This window comes from Geotrypetes seraphini, chromosome 1 (genome assembly GCF_902459505.1).
Source record: "Geotrypetes seraphini chromosome 1, aGeoSer1.1, whole genome shotgun sequence".
Classification (NCBI taxonomy): Eukaryota; Metazoa; Chordata; class Amphibia; order Gymnophiona; family Dermophiidae; genus Geotrypetes; species Geotrypetes seraphini.
The window spans coordinates 9839349-9862109 of record NC_047084.1 but is presented as its reverse complement, the minus strand read 5'-3'; the positions used below and the strand labels follow the sequence as shown (position 1 = coordinate 9862109).

The 22761-nt window shown below is 41.5% G+C and overlaps 1 protein-coding gene across 1 annotated transcript in view; it reads left to right on the top strand.

Annotated features, from left to right (window-relative positions):
- The window catches only part of ADGRV1 (adhesion G protein-coupled receptor V1), a 786618-nt gene that overhangs the window by 443751 nt on the left and 320106 nt on the right, over positions 1-22761 (top strand). Inside the window, exons 82-83 of the mRNA XM_033919809.1 lie at positions 2603-2763; positions 17823-17926. Coding sequence (XP_033775700.1) covers positions 2603-2763; positions 17823-17926 — 265 coding nt within the window. The remainder of the gene's footprint in view (positions 1-2602; positions 2764-17822; positions 17927-22761) is intronic.

Below are 22761 nucleotides of genomic sequence, written 5' to 3'. Positions count from 1 at the left end.
AACCACTACACCCCTACAAAATCCTAACAAAGGAGAATGTCATTCAAGGTTTCCTGCTATAACAACCAGGCACCATATTATATATATCTCTGAGGCAAAAGGTTCTATTAAATAATATCATTACATCCATAGGAGCCAAGTGTCTACTATCCAGATGCTGGAGAAACCTGAAACTGTACCATCTGTAATAAATCTGTATCATCTGTAAATCTGAACAGTAGGTGTGAACTGTGTATCTAGTACCCTCACCTACCTAGTGGTCTGAATAATTAAGGGAAATAAAGTAAGCAACTAATGCTATTGCTGGAGGAGAGGAGAAAGACTGTACATAGTTGCAACTTGTTTGAAAAATTACCCTTGTGGTGTGGATTTTTGAATATAAATCTGGTGCATAGCTTGCTCAGCCTTCTAGGAAAATTCCTAGTCCTGGCTCTGGTCTCTCAACAAAGAAATAAGAGAGTGTGCCCCTGTTCCCATTTTATTGGGCTTATGCAAGGTATCCGCCTAGCTGTATTAAGGGAGTTAAATTAGCAAACGTTTTCTTGCTAACTTTTTAGTGTGTTTTGTAAGTGGATTTATGGGTACAACTAATTAGTGCTATATAAACAAGTCATATGCACATCTCGCCTCTAGGAGATCCCATAACTACACCCACGAATTCGGTTGATTTGCCAGCTTCTACTAATACAAAGACCAGAGCTATATGAAATATTTTATTATAGATATAAAAATATAATTCACAAGCTAACAGTAAATAATAACTAATTATTGTTCACAATATATCTGAATATATACAGTATCTCAGCACATAAATTATTATATAGTAATCGCTAAGTAATTAGTAAATATGATTAATTCTTACACACTAGGCATAATTCCTTATAGAAATAAATCCTGATAATAGCAGTACTCTATTAAAGCATATCACCAAGGGATCTTAACATTCCTTATCCATAGCCAAAAGTCTATCTAGCCCAGCTGATAGAAAAGATAATTCCTTATCTCACCCTTTTGAGATTATGCCTCAGCAGACTCCGGAGAGGGAATTTATCTATTTTCCTCAGCGCAGCAGTGGATAGAATTTCTTCTGATCGGGAGCAGTCAGTTTGTCACCGGAAGATGCTGTAATGTATGTCTGCCACAGTTCTTTATGTGTTAGAAACCGGATCTGTTTAAAAAGCAGTTCTGTGTTCGCAGCCAAGAGCCGGTCATAAGAGGTAACTTATCAGTTCTTATTAATATTGCGGTGTGCAGAGAAACCTACGCTTGGATCCAAGCTTCCTCACATCCCAGCATAGACTAATTCTTTTTAGATACCTTTCTCCTTAGGTCGTCAGCTGAGCCCTCTAGGACCAATCCAAAAACAGAACATGAATCAATAGCTTTTTTGTACAGGAACCTTGAGAGGCACCTCCGTAGATAAGAGAAGAAACACACACATCATAGCAGCACATACCTCCTCCAGATTCACACGGGCTGCATGTATCACTCAGCTGATGTCCTGACTAGAAACACGTTCTTGTAAACATACCCAGAATGCATCTGGCAGGCAGCAGACAGCAAAGATGATTTTTTTCTTGCAGAAGATGGTTCAGGCTTCTTGACATCAGTGAGGCCTAACCCCAGAGTGAGGAAGGAACCATTCCTACAGTTTGGCTTAGCTAAAGTTTAACTAGAACTATGAAGCATGTTGAATTAGATGTTATAAATTTCATGTCAGGACAGGGCAGAAAGTTGTAACAGCACAAACTCTACTTACTACCAAAAGTAATTTTTGATACTGTAATGTAACACAATAGGAACACCAGAGGTCTCACGTAGGCAAAAACTAGTAGAAAGAATATTGTATTAAATATACAGGAAAATCTCAAGAAAAGAATGCATTGTTCAAATCATTAATGTGTGTTCCTCACAAAGGGTAAAAATCCAGGTCAACAAACAGGATGTAGGACATTTTGACCAGTTTTCTAAAGTTATACTGTCCTAACCAGAGGAAGACAGCATAGCCCTCCAAAGCAAGTCAAGATTAAATAAAAATGTGTTACCTATATTTGTTTGCTGACCTTTATTTCTACATATCCAAGTAATCTACTAACATAATTAAGTTATAAAAAGATAATTGATCAACATAAAAGTTTCTTCCTTCAATTCCAAAGCATACGCATGATGTCATTCTATATATTTCCAATATATAGACTGACATATAGAAAATAATATAACATAATTTGATATGAATTTCACTTTAATAAGTTACATTTGTAAGACATTGTAAAGTGTGCTGGGTCCTTTTTTTGGTGATGTAAAATTATGAAATGAAATGAAAGCAGCATGCCTCATATAAAATGACAGAATTAAAATTTAAACAAATCTGCATTTAGGCAGTAAAGGTAATTGTTTGTTCTATTAGGGTTCCTTTTATAAAGCTGTGGTAGACCTTTTTACCACGGGACAGCAAGGTAAATGCTCTGATGCTCATAGGAATTATATGAGGGTCAGAGCATTTACCTCACCAGCCTTTAAAAGCCAGTGTTAAAGTCAAAGCATTTTGAACTCATTAAATGTGATTTGCCTGAAGCAGGGTCTCTTTTTGTTCCCTGTGTAGCTGGGTGTCTGATGATCACTTTTGCAAAGTGGTGGATGATACATCTGACTATGTAGAATGTGCCTGCTCTCACATGTCAATTTACTCGGTGTATGCTCAGATAAACAATTTTTCTTCATACAATGAAACATTCTTCTCCGCTGGATTCATCTGTATTTCAGGTCAGTTGGTACAAAGTTTGTTTTCTGGTGTAGGTGTTTTCATTCTTCAAGTTTACTGGTATGTGATTTTAACTGGATATTACTTTGGCACAGATTCTGGGGTTCAAAATAGTATACAACCTGGGGTGAAACACTTAGAGCTGGATTCTTAAAACTTGCCAGTAAAATCCAACGAGTTGATTTAGTGGTCATAGTGGGGGCGATTTGACTTTTACGGGCAATTTTCAGCATAAAAGCATGCAAATTATATGCATGCTATTTGTGCGGAGAATCACCAGTAAAAAGGGGGGCAGGGGGAGGAACTGTTCCTGGCGCTTGTTCAGAAGAGTAATCATTAGGTACAGCCCCTTCCTTCTGTCAAGGCTGCTCTACCTGCCCCAATCAACTGAGCTGTAGGTCTCCCTGAGTTCTGACGGCTCAGCTGATTGACCAGCATGGAGAGCAGCAGAAGGGAACGACCCCCTCCTGCTGACACCCCCTCACCTGCTTCTGCCCAGCCTCCCTCTCACCCTGTACAAGATCAGTAGGAGGGATGCCCACTCCGTCCTGCCTCAGTTTATGCTGCCTGGACCCCCTCCACACACTCCTGTGCCTTGGCAGGATGGATGCCTATTTACTCCTACTGATAGGCTGCTGGGGTCCACTGACAACCCCTCCATGCCCCCCTCATATCTTAAGGGTGAAGGACCTCCCGACAACCTCCCTGACATCCCCCTGCGCCCCCCCCCCATACCTTAGCATTGAAGAACTGACAGAGGGATGCCTACTCCCTCCAGCCAGCAGGCCCGCCTCTTCAAAATGGCCTCTTCCCCTTCCTGGTGCATCCTTGGATGCACTGAGAGGCCTAAGACTCTGATTGGTCCAGGCACCTAAGGCCTCTCAGGGGGAGTAATGTTATATGTTAAAGATCATATTAAAACCACACAATTGCAGGATCTGCACGGCAAGGAAGAGACACTGTGGATAAGAACATAAGAATTGCCGCTGCTGGGTCAGACCAGTGGTCCATCGTGCCCAGAAGTCCGCTCACACAGTGGCCCCCCAGGTCAAAGACCAGTGCTCTAAATGAATCCAGCCTCACCTGCGTACGTTCCAGTTTAGCAGGAACATGTCCAACTTTGTCTTGAATACTTGGAGTGTGTTTTTCCCTATAACAGACTTCGGAAGAGTGTTCTAGTTTTCTCCCACTCTCTGGGTGAAGAAGAACTTCCTTACGTTTATACAGAATCTATCCCTTTTCAACTTTAGAGAGTGCCCTCTTGTTCTCCCTACCTTGTAGAGGGTGAACATTCTGTCTTTATCTGCTAAGTCTATTCCCTTCAGCATTTTGAATGTTTCGATCATGTTCCCTCTCAGTCTCCTCTTTTCAAGGGAGAAGAGGCCCAGATTCTCCAATCTCTCACTGTACGGCAACTCCTCCAGCCCTTTGACCATTTTAGTCGCTCTTCTCTGGACCCTTTCGAGTAGTACCGTACCTTCTTCATATATGGGGACCAGTGCTGGACGCAGTACTCCAGGTGAGGGCGCACCATGGCCCGGTACAGCGGGATGATAACCTTCTCCGATCTGTTCGTGATCCCCTTCTTAATCATTCCTAGCATTCTGTTTGCACTTTTCGCCACCGTTGCAGATTGCGCGGACGGCTTCATCAACTTATCAATCAGAACTCCCAAGTCTCTTTCCTGGGAGGTCTCTCCAAGTACCGCCCCGGACATCCTGTATTTGTGTATGAGATTTTTGTTACCAACATGCATCACTTTACACTTATCCATGTTGAGCCTCATTTGCCATGTCGATGCCCATTTCTCAAGCTTGATTATGTCACATTGCAGATTTTCGCAATCCCCCTGTGTCTTCACTACTCTGAATAACTTCGTATCGTCCGCAAATTTAATCACCTCACTTGTCATACCAATGTCCAGATCGTTTATAAAGATGTTGAAGAACATGGGTCCAAGCACCGAGCCCCGCGGCACCCCGCTGGTGACGCTCTTCCAGTCCAAGTATTGTCCATTTGCCCCCACTCTCTGTTTTCTATGCTCCAGCCAGTTTTTAATCCACATAAGTATTTCATCCTTGATTCCATGGCTCGCAATTTTCCGAAGTAGTCGTTTATTTGGAACCTTGTCGAACACCTTCTGAAAATCCAGATATACAATGTTGACCGGGTCGCCCTTGTCTATCTGCCTGTTTACTCCCTCGAAGTACAGCAAGTTCATCAAACAAGATCTGCCTTTGCTGAAACCGTGCTGGGTGGTCCTCATCAGACCGTGTCCGTCAAGGTGATCAATGATGGAGTCCTTTATCAGCGCTTCTACCATCTTTCCCGGTACCGAGATCAGACTCACTGGTCTATAGTTTCCCGGATCTCCCCTCAAACCTTTTTTGAAGATAGGCGTAACATTCGCCACCTTCCAGTCTTCCGGAATCTTTCCCGATTTGATCGACAAATTGTCTATTAGTTGAAGCAGTTCAGCTATAGCCCCTTTCAGTTCCTTGATGACCCTCGGAGGGATGCCAACCGGTCTTGGGGATTTATCGCTCTTAAGCCTATCAATCTGCCTCTTCTAGACTGACTGTCAACCCTGTCAGTTTTCTGTCTTCATTTCCAACATATAGCCTGATGGGTTCCAGTATTCTGAAAGAGGGAACAGTAAATATATTTACACAGGAGTGATATACAGGCCTCCTTCATAGATGGAAGATGAGGACAGAAATTTAATAGTAGACATTCAGAAGATATCTAGAAAAGGGGAAGTTTTACTAATAGGTGATTTTAACATGCCCAATATTGATTGGGTTATCCTTATTGTAGGGTCTTCTAGTAGTAAGGATATCCTGGATTCTCTACAAGGAGAACTGTTCCAGCTGTTGGTAATTGAACCTATGCAGGATAGAGTCATACTGGACTTAGTGCTTACAAACGGGGAAAGTGTTTCTGATGTTCATAATTGAAACTTAAATACGTCTAAAAACCAGCCCTAGTTGTCTCTTGGATGACCTAAAAAGCAGGTCGTCCAAGTTCTGATAATCAAACCAAATTTCTGGTGTCAGGTCAGAACCGCCGAAGAAAATAACTGTTTTTAGGGGCTCCGACGGGGTTGTGTGTGGGGGGTACCCCCCCACTTTACTTTATACAGATCGCGCCGCATTGTGGGGGCGTTGTTGGGGGTTTGGGGGGTTGTAACACCCCACGTTTTACTGAAAACTTCACTTTTTCCCTAAAAACAGGGAAAAAGTTAAGTTTACAGTATAATGAGGGGGGTTACAACCCCCTAACCCACCCACAACGCCTCCGCGATCTGTATTAAGTAAAGTGGGGGGCTCCCCAACAAAACCCCCCGTCGGAGCCCCTAAAAACTGTCATTTTCTTCGGCGCACGCCTCCGTCTTGCGCTCAGTTGTCGGCGCGCGCCTTTGTCTTCCACGGTTTTGTCTATGAACCAAATTTCTGGACATAATCAGGGACTTTTTAGGCCTCTGAATGCCGCTGTGTGCCCAGAGCTATAAAGGGCATATCTGGAGGAGTGGTTAGGGCGGTATTTGGGCGGGATGTGGGCCAAACTGTAACCATAGAGAGGACCCAGGCCCATAGGCCACTCTAACCACTACATTCATGGTGGAAAATGTGATCCCATCCAAAAAAAACCAAACCCTATTCTACTGCCATATAGATGCCACCTGCATCCATAAGGGCTATTGTGGTTGTAGACAGGGGAGTATAATGTGTTTTGGGGGGGCTCACCATATCCTATAAGGGAGTTCTGGTGAGATGTTTATGTGGCACCCTTTTTTTTTTAAGTTCATAGCAGTGTCCTGTAAGGTGCCCCACTACTCTGTTGCCATGTCTGGGTGGCCAGCCCATCACAATGCTGGCCCCTCGCACATCCAAATGGTCTTGTTCTTGGAGTTTTGGACTTGTACGAATTTTTGGTCGAAATTTGGTATAAAGATAGACGCACTGGCGGTCGGAACGTCCAGATAGATGATTTAAAAAAAATAAAAAAAAATTCTAGACATATTTTTCAAGAATGGATATTTTACTACTGCCAATTTGGGGCATCTAGCGTCATAAATCTCAATCGGACTTAGACTTTTCTTTTGATTAATGCCCCTCCACGTATTCTGTGGGACTTGTGAGTGATAATAAGGAACTGCAAGCTTAGCTGAAAATTGAGGGTTCTTACTCAGTGAAGTCAGAATTCCCAAAGTGCACAGGCTTCCTGTCCTAGCATTGAGCTCTGTCCCTCAACGAAATGGCTCCAGAAAGAAGATTCCCCTTCCCTTTTGTTTCTCCCCTTTCCCATCTTTTTCTTGATTTTATTGTCGTTCTCCCTCTCGTTTTTCTGTTTGTCATGGTTTGGTTTTTGTATCTTTAATTTGTTTTTATCAATTTATATTGTATGCCGCTTAGTATATAAGATAAGCGATTAATCAAATACTTATTAAACTTGAAACTTGAAACCAATCATAACAAAAGTTACAATCTGTGCTAGTGGCAAAAACAAAGCAAATACTAATGCAGTGAGGTGAGGGGCCAATAATGAAACGATTTGTCTGGTTAATTTCAAGAGCAACCAAACAAATCTCAACTTTTGAATTTCCTACACAGTCAAATATTAACTGTTCACATTTAAGGAAGAATCCAAGATGTGCTAGGCATGTCAACTGAATAGCACCAGTAAGTAGCAACATTTTGAACTTCCGTAGACAATATGGAATCATTAGCCCTAGGAGGTGCTCCTGTATGTGGAGGAAGGACATTTTCATCTGTGTTTAACAATGATGTTTTTGCACACCTAAGGGACCTTTGTCTTGCAACATTGTAACATAGTAAATGACAGCTGATAAAGACCTGAATGGTCCATCCAGTCTGCCTTTTTATCACATGCATAGCAATTTCATTATTAAATTAAAGTGTCTTATTTTCTATGTTATTTCTGGGCCATAGACCTTAGAAGTCTGCCTGGTACTGTCCTTGGGTTCCAACTGCTGGAGTTGCTGTCGAAACTCACTTCAGCCTATTCAGCTATCTCAAACTTTTGCAGGATTCAGACCATGAAAATCTGCCCAGCATTGTCCTCATGTTCTAAATTGCTGGGGCTCCCGAAGCCCATCCTAAACCGAATTGACATAAGAAGCGCCATCTCCGGATCAGACCTTCGGTCCATCAAGTCCGGCGATCCGCACACGCGGAGGCCCTGCTAGGTATACACCTGGCTTATTTTATAGCCATAAAAGCTCATCAATCCCCACTATATTTTGAAAAGTGCAAACAATATTACTATCTAACTAGAGGGGCCTCAGTTAAGGAGCCTACGCAAGTCATAGACTCTGACCGCACAAGTCTGCGTAGATTTTTCAACTCCTTTGCTCCAATCATCGGCAACCCTCCAGTCCCTAACTTTCACTAAGTTTAAAATTCTAAATTTTATTATACATAAGTTTTAATACAAAAATTACTCTCTAAAAAAGTATTTAACTTCTTCAATTTTCAATTGAACAGTGTGAATGCACTATTACTTTAAGGTGAGACTACATTTTAACATCAAAGTGTTCATGGTAGAGTTTAAAGTTACTTAGCTCCAACCAGACTGTGTATTAACAGCGAATTGCTTCCAAACATGCCAACGTGGCCAGCGTTTCGTGGAAACTAATTACATCCACTGCTTCAGGGCCGATTAATGGAGCATGCTGTAAAAAACAAATTAAAGTTAACCAAGCAACTCAGTAGTGTGTATAGTAGTTAAATAAAGAACAACACTTGCCTGCTAGAATGTCTCTGCACAGGAAAAGTCTCAATGTAATAAAAAATGGCGACAGCCTCTTTTTCAAGAGAATTGTTGGCGTCCTGACGTCATGAGTAAGATCGAATTACATTAAAGTTACACAGACCATGAAGAATGTATCCAACAAACTAACATTCATAAGATTACAAAAGAATGTTAGTAAAAGTGTTGCCATTCCATGTGTTTGTTAAGACCACCTGGACATAAAGATTGTAAACGGGTGATCCAGCGTTGCTCGTGTTGAGCAAGCATGCGACGAAAGTTCCCACCCCTTATGTTAGGTCGTACTATTTCTATAATGGTCACCTTCAAAGAGAAAAACTCATGTTTTTGATCAATGCAATGTTTAGCTAAAGGGGCGTTTCTGTTTAAATTCTTAATGTTGCTTTTATGTTCGGTCAAACGAATATTTAATCTTCGCGAAGTTTGACCGACATAAAGGAGGTCACACGGACATCTCAGAATATAGACCACCCCCTGAGTTTTGCAATCTGAATGATGTTTTAACATATACTTCCTATTATCTTTGGGATTTATAAAACAGTTACTGCAATCCATAAGAGGACACATCTGGCAATTCCCACACATAAAATGCCCTGCATCTCCGAATGCTTGAGTGTCCCTGCATTCTCTCAGCATAGAGGGGCATAATATTTCTTTGAGGTTCCTATTTCTCCGATAGGCTATCCTCAGGGAATAATCTTTAAATGTCCCCGCTATTGTGAGGATTTCCCAATGCTTTCTTAAGCTGTTAGCAATAAGGTAACTGTTCTTTGAATAGGTAAGTATGCATGTCATAATTTTTTCCGGTGACTCAGCACTTTCAATGATTTTATCAGATAGTAAGTGTTCACGATGATTATAGTACGCTCGCTTGTAAGCAGTATTGACAATCTTCAATGGGTAACCTCGTCGTAGAAATTTTTCTTTCAGACGATTAGCCTGAGATCTGAATTCACTATTTGATGTACAGATTCTCCGAATACGCAGAAATTGGGAAAAAGGGAGACTCTTTTTAAGATGTTCAGGGTGAGCACTGGAAAAATGCAATATAGAATTGCAGTCAGTAGGTTTAGTATAAACTGACATTGCAAATTCAGTTTGCAACTTTGTAACCAGAACATCAAGAAAAGAGATGCTGCAAACACTGGAGGTATGTGTAAATTTAACCTTAGGATGACAGTTATTAATATAGGTCAAAAAACCTTCCAATTCAGCAAATCCTCCATTCCAAATGAGAAAGATGTCATCAATATATCTCGTCCAGAATTTAATCTGAGCAAAAAATCGGGATGAATAAATCCAACGTTTCTCAAAACAGTCCATAAATAGATTAGCTATGGATGGGGCTACATTGCATTGATCAAAAACATGAGTTTTTCTCTTTGAAGGTGACCATTATAGAAATAGTACGACCTAACATAAGGGGTGGGAACTTTCGTCGCATGCTTGCTCAACACGAGCAACGCTGGATCACCCGTTTACAATCTTTATGTCCAGGTGGTCTTAACAAACACATGGAATGGCAACACTTTTACTAACATTCTTTTGTAATCTTATGAATGTTAGTTTGTTGGATACATTCTTCATGGTCTGTGTAACTTTAATGTAATTCGATCTTACTCATGACGTCAGGACGCCAACAATTCTCTTGAAAAAGAGGCTGTCGCCATTTTTTATTACATTGAGACTTTTCCTGTGCAGAGACATTCTAGCAGGCAAGTGTTGTTCTTTATTTAACTACTATACACACTACTGAGTTGCTTGGTTAACTTTAATTTGTTTTTTACAGCATGCTCCATTAATCGGCCCTGAAGCAGTGGATGTAATTAGTTTCCACGAAACGCTGGCCACGTTGGCATGTTTGGAAGCAATTCGCTGTTAATACACAGTCTGGTTGGAGCTAAGTAACTTTAAACTCTACCATGAACACTTTGATGTTAAAATGTAGTCTCACCTTAAAGTAATAGTGCATTCACACTGTTCAATTGAAAATTGAAGAAGTTAAATACTTTTTTAGAGAGTAATTTTTGTATTAAAACTTATGTATAATAAAATTTAGAATTTTAAACTTAGTGAAAGTTAGGGACTGGAGGGTTGCCGATGATTGGAGCAAAGGAGTTGAAAAATCTACGCAGACTTGTGCGGTCAGAGTCTATGACTTGCGTAGGCTCCTTAACTGAGGCCCCTCTAGTTAGATAGTAATATTGTTTGCACTTTTCAAAATATAGTGGGGATTGATGAGCTTTTACGATTATTATTTCTCCACTACGGGTTGTATACTATAGTGTATTTATTTTATAGCCAACCATATCTTTATATGCCTCTCTCAAGGAGATATGCATCTAGTTTGCTTTTGAAGCCTAGGATTGTCGATTCCGCAATAATCTCCCCTGGGAGAGTATTCCAGATGTCAACCACTCTCTGTGTGAAGCAGAACTTCCTGATATTAGTCCTGAACTTGCCCCCCCTTAGCTTCCTTTCATGTCCTCTTGTCCGTGTCAAATTGGACAATGTAAATAGTTTTTTCTGCTCTATTTTGTCGATTCCTTTCAGTATTTTGAAGGTTTCGATCATATCCCCACGCAGTCTCCTTTTCTCAAGGGAGAACAATCCCAGTGTTTTAAGTCGATCCTCATATTCCAGTTTCTCCATACCCTTCACTAGTTTAGTTGCTCGTCTCTGCACCCTCTCCAGCAGTTTTATATCCTTCTTTAAGTAGGGAGACCAATGTTGGACGCAGTATTCCAAGTGGGGTCTGACCATTGCCCTATAAAGCGGCATTATAACTTTCTCCGATCTACTCGAGATTCCTTTCTTTATCATGCCCAACATTCTATTTGCCTTATTTGCCGCTGCCGCGCATTGTGCCGACGGCTTCAGGGTCCTATCTATCAGTACACCCAGATCCCTTTCTTGTTCACTTTTTCCCAGAGTTGCACCTGACATTCTGTACTCGTATTCCTTATTTTTACTGCCTAAATGCATTACCTTGCATTTCTCCACGTTGAACTTCATCTGCCATTTCTCCGCCCATTTTTCTAACCGACACAAATCGCTCTGGAGTTCCTCACTGTCCTCCTGCGATCTGATTGCCCGGCAGAGTTTTGTGTCGTCTGCAAACTTGATGATCTCACTGGATGTTCCGTTTTCCAGGTCATTGATATAAATATTAAAAAGGATCGGCCCAAGTACCGAGCCTTGGGGTACACCACTAGTCACTTTCTCCCAGTCGGAGAACTTCCCATTTATGCCCACTCTCTGCTTCCTGTTTTCCAGCCATTTGCCTATCCATCTTTGTATATCTCCCTCTATGCCATGGCTTTGTAGTTTCCTAAGAAGTCTTTTGTGTGGAACTTTGTCAAATGCTTTCTGGAAGTCCAAGTATATTATGTCCACCGGCTTTCCACTATCAATTTGCTCGTTCACGGTCTCAAAGAATTGGAGTAAATTCGTCAAACACGATTTCCCTTTCCTGAATCCATGTTGACTGGGTTTCATCAAGTCATGTGTGTCCAAGTGCTGAACTATGCTATCCTTGATCAGTGATTCAATCATCTTGCCGGGGACAGATGTAAGACTCACAGGTCTATAGTTGCCCGGTTCTCCTCTCGATCCTTTTTTGAAAATTGGCGTGACGTTCGCTTTCCTCCAGTCGTCTGGTATCTGACCAGTTCTGATTGACAGGTTTGCAAGTTTTTGCAGTAACTCTCCGATTTCGACCTTCAATTCCTTCAAGACTCTCGGGTGAATTTCATCCGGTCCAGGGGATTTGTCACTTTTAAGTTTGTCGATCTGGTAGTATATCTGATCTAAGTTCACTTCAACTGTGGTGAGGCTGTCCTTTATTTCTCCTGTAAACAGTTTCTCCACTTCAGGTATTGTTGAGGTGTCCTCCTTCGTAAAGACAGACGCAAAGAAGGAATTTAGTTTGTCTGCGATTTGTTTATCTTCCTTGATGTACCCTTTTCTTCCCATGTCGTCCAGGGGTCCCACTGCCTCTTTTGCAGGTTTTTTCCCTTTCACGTATCTAAAGAAGGGCTTGAAGTTTTTGGCCTCCCGGGCTATTTTTTCCTCATAGTCCTGTTTTGCATCCCTCACCGCCTTGTGACATTTCTTCTGTTCATCTTTATGTTTGTTCCAGGCTTCGGTTGTCTTCGTGCATTTCCATTTTTTGAAAGAGTCTTTCTTTTCTTTTATGGCTTCCTTCACCTGTATGGTAAGCCATGCTGGTTCTCCTTTGCCTTTAGTTCTCCGATCTTTGGAAATCCTCGGAATGTAGAGATCTTGTGCTTCTGCAATAGTATTTTTCAATAGGCACCATGCCTGGTCTACTGTTTCAAGTTTGTCCACCATCTTCTCGAGTCGTTTTGTTACCATGGCTCTCATGCAATCGTATTTACCCTTTTTAAAGTTTAAGGTGGTGGTTAAGGTTTTGGCATGTTTCCCTTTCCCGATGTCAAGTTTAAAGTTGATTACATTGTGATCACTCGTTCCCAGTGGAACCATGACTTCTACTTCTGTTATCGGTCCGGTGAGACCATTTAGGACCAAGTCCAAGGTGGCGTCGCCTCTTGTCGGCTCTTTTACCATTTGCTCCAGGAAGCAATCCCCTAGCACCTCCAGGAACTTGGCCTCCTTGCCGCAGTTGGAGGCTCCTAGTTTCCAGTCTATTCCTGGGAAATTGAAGTCTCCCAATATAACTACATTGCCTGTCTTGCATACTTGTTTGATTTCCTCCATCATTTCTGAGTCAGTGACCTCCGCCTGTCCTGGGGGACGATAGTAAAGGCCAATTTTTGTATCTGCGCCATTGTGACCAGGAATTTTGATCCAGAGGGACTCCAGCTTCTCTTTCCTGTCTGTTGTAATCATTCCAACAGAATCTATTCCTTCCTTAACATATAGGGCAATACCTCCACCTTTCTGCCCTTCTCGATCCCTTCTATATAGTTTGTATCCCTGTAGTACTGTGTCCCATTTGTTTTCTTCATTCCACCATGTTTCTGTTATGCCAATGATATCCATGTTCTCATGTCTTGCTATCGTCTCTAGTTCTCCCATTTTGTTTCCTAGACTTCTAGCATTTGTATACATACATCTAAGTTCCCTTCGTGTTACCTTTTTGGACCTTCTACTCTTGGCTGTCCTTACAGTTTCATTTACGGTATCCTTTACTGCTCCTGTGTTATCTCCCATGTTTGCTGTGTGGTCATCCCCTCCTGTGTCTGAGTTGTCCCTTCCTGCTTGTTCTCCTTTGTTGGCTGTGAGGTCGACCTCTCTTGTGTATGAGTAGTAGTCCTTTGTTCCTACGTCGGGGCATCCTGTTGTCCGTGCCATCGACCGGTGGTCGACTGTCGGCTTTCCCCTGTCCTTCAGTTTAAAGCCTTCTCTATTGCTTTCTTCATGTTGCCTGCCAAAACTCTTGCTCCTTCCTTGTTGAGGTGTAGTCCATCCCTTCTGTAGTATTTACTTTTTCCCCAGAACGCCGTCCAGTTGCGCACGAAGTCGAAGCCTTCGTCTTCGCACCATCGTCTCATCCAGGCGTTGATCACTTGCAATTCCCCTTGTCTCTTTCCATCTGCTCTTGGTACAGGGAGGATTTCAGAGAAGGCCACCTTCACCTCCCTGATCTTCAGTTGTCTTCCGAGTGAGCGGAGCTGGCCCTTCAGCTCTTCCCTGTCATACTTCCGCCCGCTCACATCATTTGTTCCTACGTGGATAAGCACAGCGGTGTCCACTCCCCGTGCGCCATCTATGATCCTGGAGATCCTGTTGGTCACATCCTTTACTCTTGCTCCAGGCAGACAGGTGACGACTCTGTCCTCTCTTCCTCCTGCGGTGTGGCTGTCCACGTGTCGTATAATGGAGTCGCCTACGAAGATCCCCATCTTCTTTATTCGGGAGTTCCTTGGGGGGCGTAGGTCCACGTCCTTGGAGTAGGGCCTGTCTTCTTCCTCCAATGATACTCTTGAAATTGTTTCCTGTTCTTTGGGTGGGGGGACATCTTCCTGTGCTCTCACTATTCCTCCTGGTGTGCGGTTGTCTCCTACCTCGTCTTCATTTTCTTCTGTGTTTGCATGGGTGTCTTCTCTCCTCACTTGGGTTTCCTGAGTACAGTTTTCCAGCCCTGGGATCTCTACGTGGTGCTGATGGGCTTCCTCTATGAACATTTCTAGATCCTTGACCTCGTCGTTTGGGCTGTGCTCCACTAGAATCTTCTCCTGTGCTCGGATTCTGTCTTCAAGTTCCATCACTGTTCCCTCCAATAGTCTTACCTGACATTTCAAGCTATCCATCTCCATGCATCGATCGCAAATGTATGCCTGGATCCCCGAAGGGAGGTAGTCATACATATTGCAGTCGATACAGAAGACAGGAAAGCTCATCTTCTGACTTCCTTGGGCTTCCATTTCGTGCTTCACTCGTGGGTTATTTGAGTGATTTGTTGTGACCTACTGCTGCTCTTTTTCCTACTGATCCTACCTCCCCCTTACCTTCTGACTTCCTGACTGCAGTCTTCCTATTTGAGTGAGTCTGTTTGTGTTACAGTGCCTGTGCCTTTGTGTGCTTGTGTTCCTTACCTGCTGCTTCCTTGTGTTTCTTGCCTTGTTGTCTCTCTCGTGTGTGCTGTCTCTGCTCTACCTCACCTTGATTGTATGTGCGGGTTGGTTTCTTTTGTGTCTGTCTCTTCCTTATCTTCTGTGCTTGTCGGTTCCTTACCGGTCTGTTCTCCTCTGGTGTTCTTGAGAGTAGCGCTCGTCTTCGCCGCGCGCCGAACGGCTGGGCGCCGTTGGCTCCTCCCCTTTTCAAGGGGGAGTCCGGCGCTGCCTGTGACGCGTGGGGGGGGGGGCGGAGCGAACTCTCGCCGCTACCCCGAGCCTACTGTCCTCCTACTTCCTTCTGCTTTCTTCGGTGCTCCGCACCAACGCTGCCTGCCTCCTCTGCTTCCTGCTCCCCTTCTCTCCTCTCTCTCTTCGGCACCGCGTGTGCCGCGCTGGCTCCTCCCCTTTTCAAGGGGGAGTCCGGCGCTGCCTGTGACGCGTGGGGGGGGGGCGGAGCGAACTCTCGCCGCTACCCCGAGCCTACTGTCCTCCTACTTCCTTCTGCTTTCTTCGGTGCTCAGCACCAACGCTGCCTGCCTCCTCTGCTTCCTGCTCCCCTTCTCTCCTCTCTCTCTTCGGCCTTAGTACTTCAATGTATACCTATCATATTCTAATTAGAGATCCTCTTTGTTCATCCCATGCTTTCTTGAATTCTGTCACCATTTTCCTCTCCATCACCTCCCTCAGGAGGGCATTCCAGGCATCTACCACCCTCTCCTTGAACAAGAATTTCCTAACATTACTCCTAAGTCTACCATACTGCAATCTCAATTTATACTCTCTAGTTTTACCAGTTTCCCTTCTCTGGAAAAGATTAATATCTTTCAAGTATTTAATTGTCTATAATCGTATTACCCCTTGCCTTCTCTCCTCTAGAGTATACATGTTCAGGTCTTCCAGTCTCTTCTCATATGTCTTATGATGCAAACCCCCTACCATTTTTGTCATCATCCTGTGGACCACTTCAAGTCGTCTTATATCCTTAGCCAGATATGGTCTCCAAAACTAAACACAATGCTCCAACTGGGGCCTTGCCAATAACCTATACAGGGGCATCAATACCACTTTTCTTCTGCTGGCTATGCCTCTTTATATACAGCCTGGCATCCTTCTGGCTAGACATTGCCTTGTCGCCTTCAAATTCTCAGACACTATCACTCCAAGGTCCCTCTCCCCATCCATGCATATCAGCCTCGCACATCCCAGCACATACATCTCCCTCGGATTTCTTGTCCCTAATTGCATCACCGCACTTCTGTGCATTGAATTAGAGTTGTCAGACATTAAACCATTCTTCCAACTATTGCAGATCCTTTTTCATGTTTTTCACTCCCTCTGGGGTATCCACTCTGTTATAAGCTTTGTTGGAACTGAATTTGACTTTATGATTTCTATCCAGCCATGGTCACCTGAATAAAATGAACATATTTACCCTGTTATGTTTTATTATATATGTAAACTTGTAACCCATTCTGAGCTCTTCTGGGAGGATGGGGTATAAATCTAAATAAATAAGTTTGCTAATAAAAATCAATCCTTTGGAGGATCTTCCCCAAAGACAAAAAATATAATAAATATTAAACAAACAATAGGGTAGGAGAGGCCCCATGAGGAAGGAAACAATCTTTGACACAATGCCAATTAAATAAAAATTACTAGCAATAACTTGAAAAGATTGTGTTCATACCTAACATATCATGACTTATGAGTATGTGCATTCATCTCATAATATATGCAAAATTAACTCATTTGGAGACTCTGCCCCTCAAAAGAAATCAATGAGTTTGGTAAACCAATACTTTCCATACAGTAGTTTTCTAAGTTCCTTTTCTTTGAATAATACACTAGACCAGGGGTCAAAAACCTTTCTAAAGCAAAGAGCCATTTTATCCTAAATGTCTGACTCAAAATTTACAAAGAGCTGCAATGGGTAGAGAAGGGGTTTGAGATAGTCCAGGTCTCTCATTCTCGTCCCTCTCCAAGATCTAGCTTCTCTCCCCTCCAACCCCTTGTTGGTCTCTGCACCTCTTATCCCTCCTTCACCCAAACTATAGCCAAAGTTCTTTCCACTCTCTAGGTCCCAAATCTTTGATCTCCCTCCCAACAACACGATTCTCCCACCTTCAGGGACCTACTTTGGAACTAGGTCCAGCTGGAGGGGGTCTTTGGGGCAGGAGCATGACCCTCTCATGGCAGCTCAACCCCACAATGCTCCTGCCTCCCTCCAGTCCTACCTGTATTGGTAGCCCCTTCCTGGGCCTACTGAGGTACCTGGTGGAGGTTCCTGTGGCAGGAGTACGGCCCTCTCTCCTGCCACCTCGCAAATGCTTTGTAAAATGGCTGTTGTGGCCTTTCACGGCTGCTTGCGGCATTTCCTGTAGTATCATAAGCTGCAGCGAGGGATCACAGTAGCCATTTTAGAAAGCAGCCTCAATGAGGTAGGAGCATGAGGTAGGAGCATGAGCATGTCACGAAGACCAACGCTGGATCACCAGATACTTTGGTAAGTCTGGGGGGCCTACCTATAGAAGAGCCTCAGCCACATGGGAAAAGAGCCACATGTGGCTAACCCCCTGCACTAGGCAGACTGAATGGCCCAGCTAGGCTTTATCATTATTTACAAGTCAATGATGTAATGTTAATAAGATATTCTTTGTTCCCTTCAGGATTTGTTCTGGCCATCCTTTCAAATTTGTTCTGCTCCAGCCGTTGTTCCATGTTTGCAGCCAAACTTCTTACTCATATGATGGTGGCATCTTTGGGCAGTCAGGTAAGAGATTTGAAATTTCTACATTTAAATGTAGCATCCAGTTTCACTGATTGCATGATGAGTTGTCCTATTTGCATGTCTTGGTTAGACTGTAGATACAGTATTTATTGAGCAGAGATTGTACAGCTCTGCATGTCTAGCAGTGCTACAGGAATGATAAGAAGTTATTGTAGTAGTAGTAGTCACTAGGGTGTTAACTACATTGTTGTGACAAGCAAAGTAGAGACAAGTAATTTGTGACCTGGTTTGGAACTCTAAGACTTGGCAGACTTGGTCAGACTGAAATTTAAATCTGAGTTTTCACATGTTTGAATGAAATATGAATTGCCTTGCAGAGGAAGGTAAAATAACATTTGATTCTCAACATTTCAAGAGTTGCTGTGAACTTTGCTATCATTTTGCAATTAAACTCAGGCATCACAAAAATTAGTAAAAGTCTCTTAACCTCAGCAAGGGGATTAGCAGATTAAAGGTATTTGGTCTCAAAGCAATGTTGGAGAATCATGTGTGCTGGCTGAATGGGCCATATATTCAGTCTTCAATTTTTATTTATTTATTTTTACATATTTATTAAAATTTACACACCATCAATTTGAAGTAATTCATTTAGGGGCCCTGCACTAAAAAGTGGCCTGTTGTAATACTAGGGCATGGGTTTCCATGTGCTAAGGCCACTTTTAGCATGGCTGTAAAATTACTGCATTTTCATTCTTTTTTTTTTTTTTAATTAATGGCCATGTGCTAATTTCCAAATTAGAGCATGGACATTAGCTTAATTCTACCTATTTAGTAAGTTGTAAGGGCTCCCGTGCTAACCTTGTGTTAATCAGCCAGCAGGTGGCAATGTAACTGTTCTAACTGATTAGCACAGGGCATGCCTACTCTCTACCCCCAAAATCTATATTTTTAGTGCATGGGAAGCATGTCGTGATCCTAAAACTACTATGGGATACCTGAGCGTGTCCTGTGATAGTGCCTTTTTAATCTACAATAAGCATGCATTAGTGCTTACTGTAGCTTAGTAAAAGACCCCAAGTATAACTGGACAAGGATAGTTTAAAATTATAATGACAATATGATCATAATAAAGTACTCAGATATCAACATTGTGCACAATTAGAACAGCATGGTAAACTTATAAATAGTAAATGTAATCGTACAGTATTAAAACAATATACTTTAGAACAACAGTATAAAACATTCATATAACAGTACAACATAAACATAAACATTCAGGATGTGATACAGATGATTCACCCTCTTGGTGACTTTTACAAATGAGAGTGACAAATCTTTGATAATGAAACTTGATTTTAAGAAGAAAGCTGAGGTCCTTGTGGGGCTAAAATTATATTTCCAGATGTTGCCAAGGCTTTATTTTGGCTTTGAAATCCAGAGTGCTGGTCTTGAGAGCTACATTTTTCCTTAAAATTTCCATGCAAGAGTTTGCTTACTTTTTAGAATAAAAATTATACGGCCAATATTCAGCCGGCAAGAGGCAGGCCCTATAAGTGGCATGGTTGATACCGACCCTGGATATTCAGTGCTGGACCATTTCCAGTGACTGGCATTGGATATCTGTTTGGGTATTTTTGCCAGTGCTAACTTAACTGGCTAAATGAATATTCAGCGCTAGCTGGCTTAGTTAATAGCGGGCAAAGATAGGCCTGCTAAACTTAGCCAGTCAGCACTGAATATTGCCAGTTATAGCAGAATATATCTGGTTAATTTTTTGGTGCTGGCCACAAATATTCAGCAGAGATAACTAATTATCTCACACTGAATAGTCGCAGTTAGGTGCCAAAATGCTATTTAACTGGTCAGCAGGGGATGGGGGGTATATATTGGAACCTATTACAGTTAGAGCCATTTCTAAAGAGTCATGAAAATAATGTTTTGAAGATTTTGGGAGTGTGTACATTAGTGAGACTTCTCTGTTCTATGTAGCAGGTTTATATCTTAATTGCTTTTCTTTAGATTATTTCTTGATTTTATGTAACACCAGTTTCCCATGATGTGGACTAGTTGGATTTCTTTATTTGATTATATTTTATTTATTGGTATTTTGCTTGTATTTCCATTTTCTCTACTTTCTTTATGGATGAAGAAATAATTTTAAAAAAGCCATAAACATTCATGGAATAGAGTCATGATACAATGTCAACATGCTACACATGAAAGCATCCTAGCAGAATGTGAACGGGACATGGGAAAGTAGAATATGTAGGCAGATAAGTTAGAGTATAACAAAGGAGCTAGAATAGATAACAGTGGGTGACTAATATGAAGAAAAATGTGCATGAGTGGTCAAGTAAAGTATATTCATTTGAGTACATAAAATAAGATAATCCTGCAGTGGGGTATGCAGCTGTTTTCAATCAGGGTATGTGTGTGACTTCCCAGTTAGTCACCACACTCTTTAAAGGCTTTAGAAAAGAGCAAAACTTTCACATGTTTGCCTGTTCCAGATTTACAATTTAAAATTACTTTGAAGCACTGGAAGGAATTCTGTCATAAAATAATGGGAGCTTTTCTGGAGGAAGGGTAGTTAATGCAGTCTGAGAACAGTAAAATGACAAAGATTAGTGGTTTTTCAGAGAAAAGTATGTTCTGGTAAAGGAAATGACAAACCATTCTGCAAATAAGAACATAAGAAAATTACATAAGAATAGGTATACAGGGCCAGATCAATGGTCCATCTAGCCCAATATCCTGCATCCAACTGTGGTCAGGGATTCAAGACAAAGTTAGACAAGTTCCTGCTGAACCGGAACGTACTCAGGTATGGCTGGTCTCAAGGCTCTGGTCTTTGACCTGAGGGCCGCCGCGTGAGCAGAGTGCTGGGCAAGATGGACCACTGGTCAGACCCAGCAGCGGCAGTTCTTATGTTCAATCCATGTCACAAGTACCTGGCAGAAAATCAAATAATAGCAACATTCCATGCTATTGATCCCAGGGCAAACAATGGCTTCTCTCATGTCTATCTTAATAGCAGAGTATAGACTTTTCTTCCAGGAACTTGTCCAAACCTTTTTTAAACCAAGATAAGTTAACTGCTGTCATCATTCCACTGGCAACAAGTTCCAGAACTTAACTATTTGTTGAGTGAAAAAAAAATATTTCCTCCTATTTGTTTTAAAAGTATTAGGAGGAAATAACTTTTTTGAACTTAAACCTAGACAAAAAAGAAATTCCCTTTAATGAAATGAAGATGCAGCAAAATGGAGTACTCATTGCAGCAATATCAGTGATTAACCCACTGTGGACTTTTTATAGTTATAAAACAATTAAAATAACAACTCTTATAGAGCATGTTCGTATATGGTTCACAGCATGGCACAGAAAATAATATTTTTTTAAAAAAACCTACATGCATAAACATCCCTAGTCCAAGAGAAGTTTATATTTTAAGCACAAGGAAGTTAAGTGGCTTGCTCAAGCATGAATACAAAGTAGCCAAAATGGAAAGTATAATCTAAATGTTGGATGTTTGTATTTTGTGCCAACTCCAGGAAACACCAAGGTGTATGAGAGCCTGAGGAATAGTCTTAGAAATTATATTTCCTCTAACATATTTCTCTCGGACAGGAAAAGATAACTTTATCTCAATTCATTGTGTAGTAAAAGAATGCTTTATGTCTAAATTTAGACATGTAAAGAGTAGTTTTATAAAGCTTATGCACCAAATACATGTGTAAATATAGCAAATACACACATATATGCATTTGGTGGTATGTTATAAAGAGGGTAATATGTGTATATATGCTGTAAGACATGATGAAATTAAGGACATGATGACAAGGTTAGTCATCTACTTTGACTTACCTAGCCATGTGTTGCAGCTTGATGGCTTTTTTATGCATTACTGGAAGGAAACACCAGATGGCAGTAGAGTATTTTTAAACGTAAAGTTGCTTGACAATTCATTTAGATTATGATTCATCCAAATTTAAATAAATACCAAAAGTGAACCATCCTAAAAAGCAAGATCAAAGGCAAAAGAGTAAGAATTTTCATTCAGTGTATCTGGAGCATTAAGCTAGAAAGATTTAAGTGTAGCATTGCTTTGCAATGGAAAAAAACAGCATAAAGCAATCTTTTCTTCGGTGCCTCTAAACAGATTTAGGAAGAATGGAGTTAATATGAGACAATTTTCAAAGGAATTTGCCCCATGCCTGACTTTTCTTCTTTAACTGTAGGTTTGCTTTTTGTAAAAGTAAAGGGTAAAGGTCATAGATCTGATATTTTTGTGATACAGACAAAACAGATTATATTTATTATATGTAGATACTTTCTGTGAGCAAATGGAGGTTGTTCTATCTGATTACTGTGTCTTATTATTAGGGGGTTGGGATTGTGTTATAGTGTATGTACTTTGTTGATATTCAATTATGTATAGTTACTTTGTAAACTGCCTTGGATGTTGGTGGAGTATAAATGTGTTAAAATAAATAAATGGCAGAAAAGAGAGTGAGAGATGCTGGACCATGTGGGGAGGGCAACAAGTGGGAGATGCTGGATTACAGGGTGGATAAATAATAATAATAATAACAACAATTTATATACCGCAGGACCGTGAAGTTCTATGCGGTTTACAATGATTAAAGATGTTACAGATTGAGTGGAATAAACAAAGTACAGACTTAGTGATTGACAGTTCTAGAGATCGTTTGTTGAGGACTAAGATTGTATAGGTTGGTTTTCTAAGTAATTCAGGAACAGATGGGGCAGGGGGAAAGAAAGAAGGCACAGGAAAATGCTAGGAGATGTAGTGGAAGGGACAAGGAGATATCAGGCTAGGACTATAGAGGATGATAGTGTGAGGGAGCAGATGC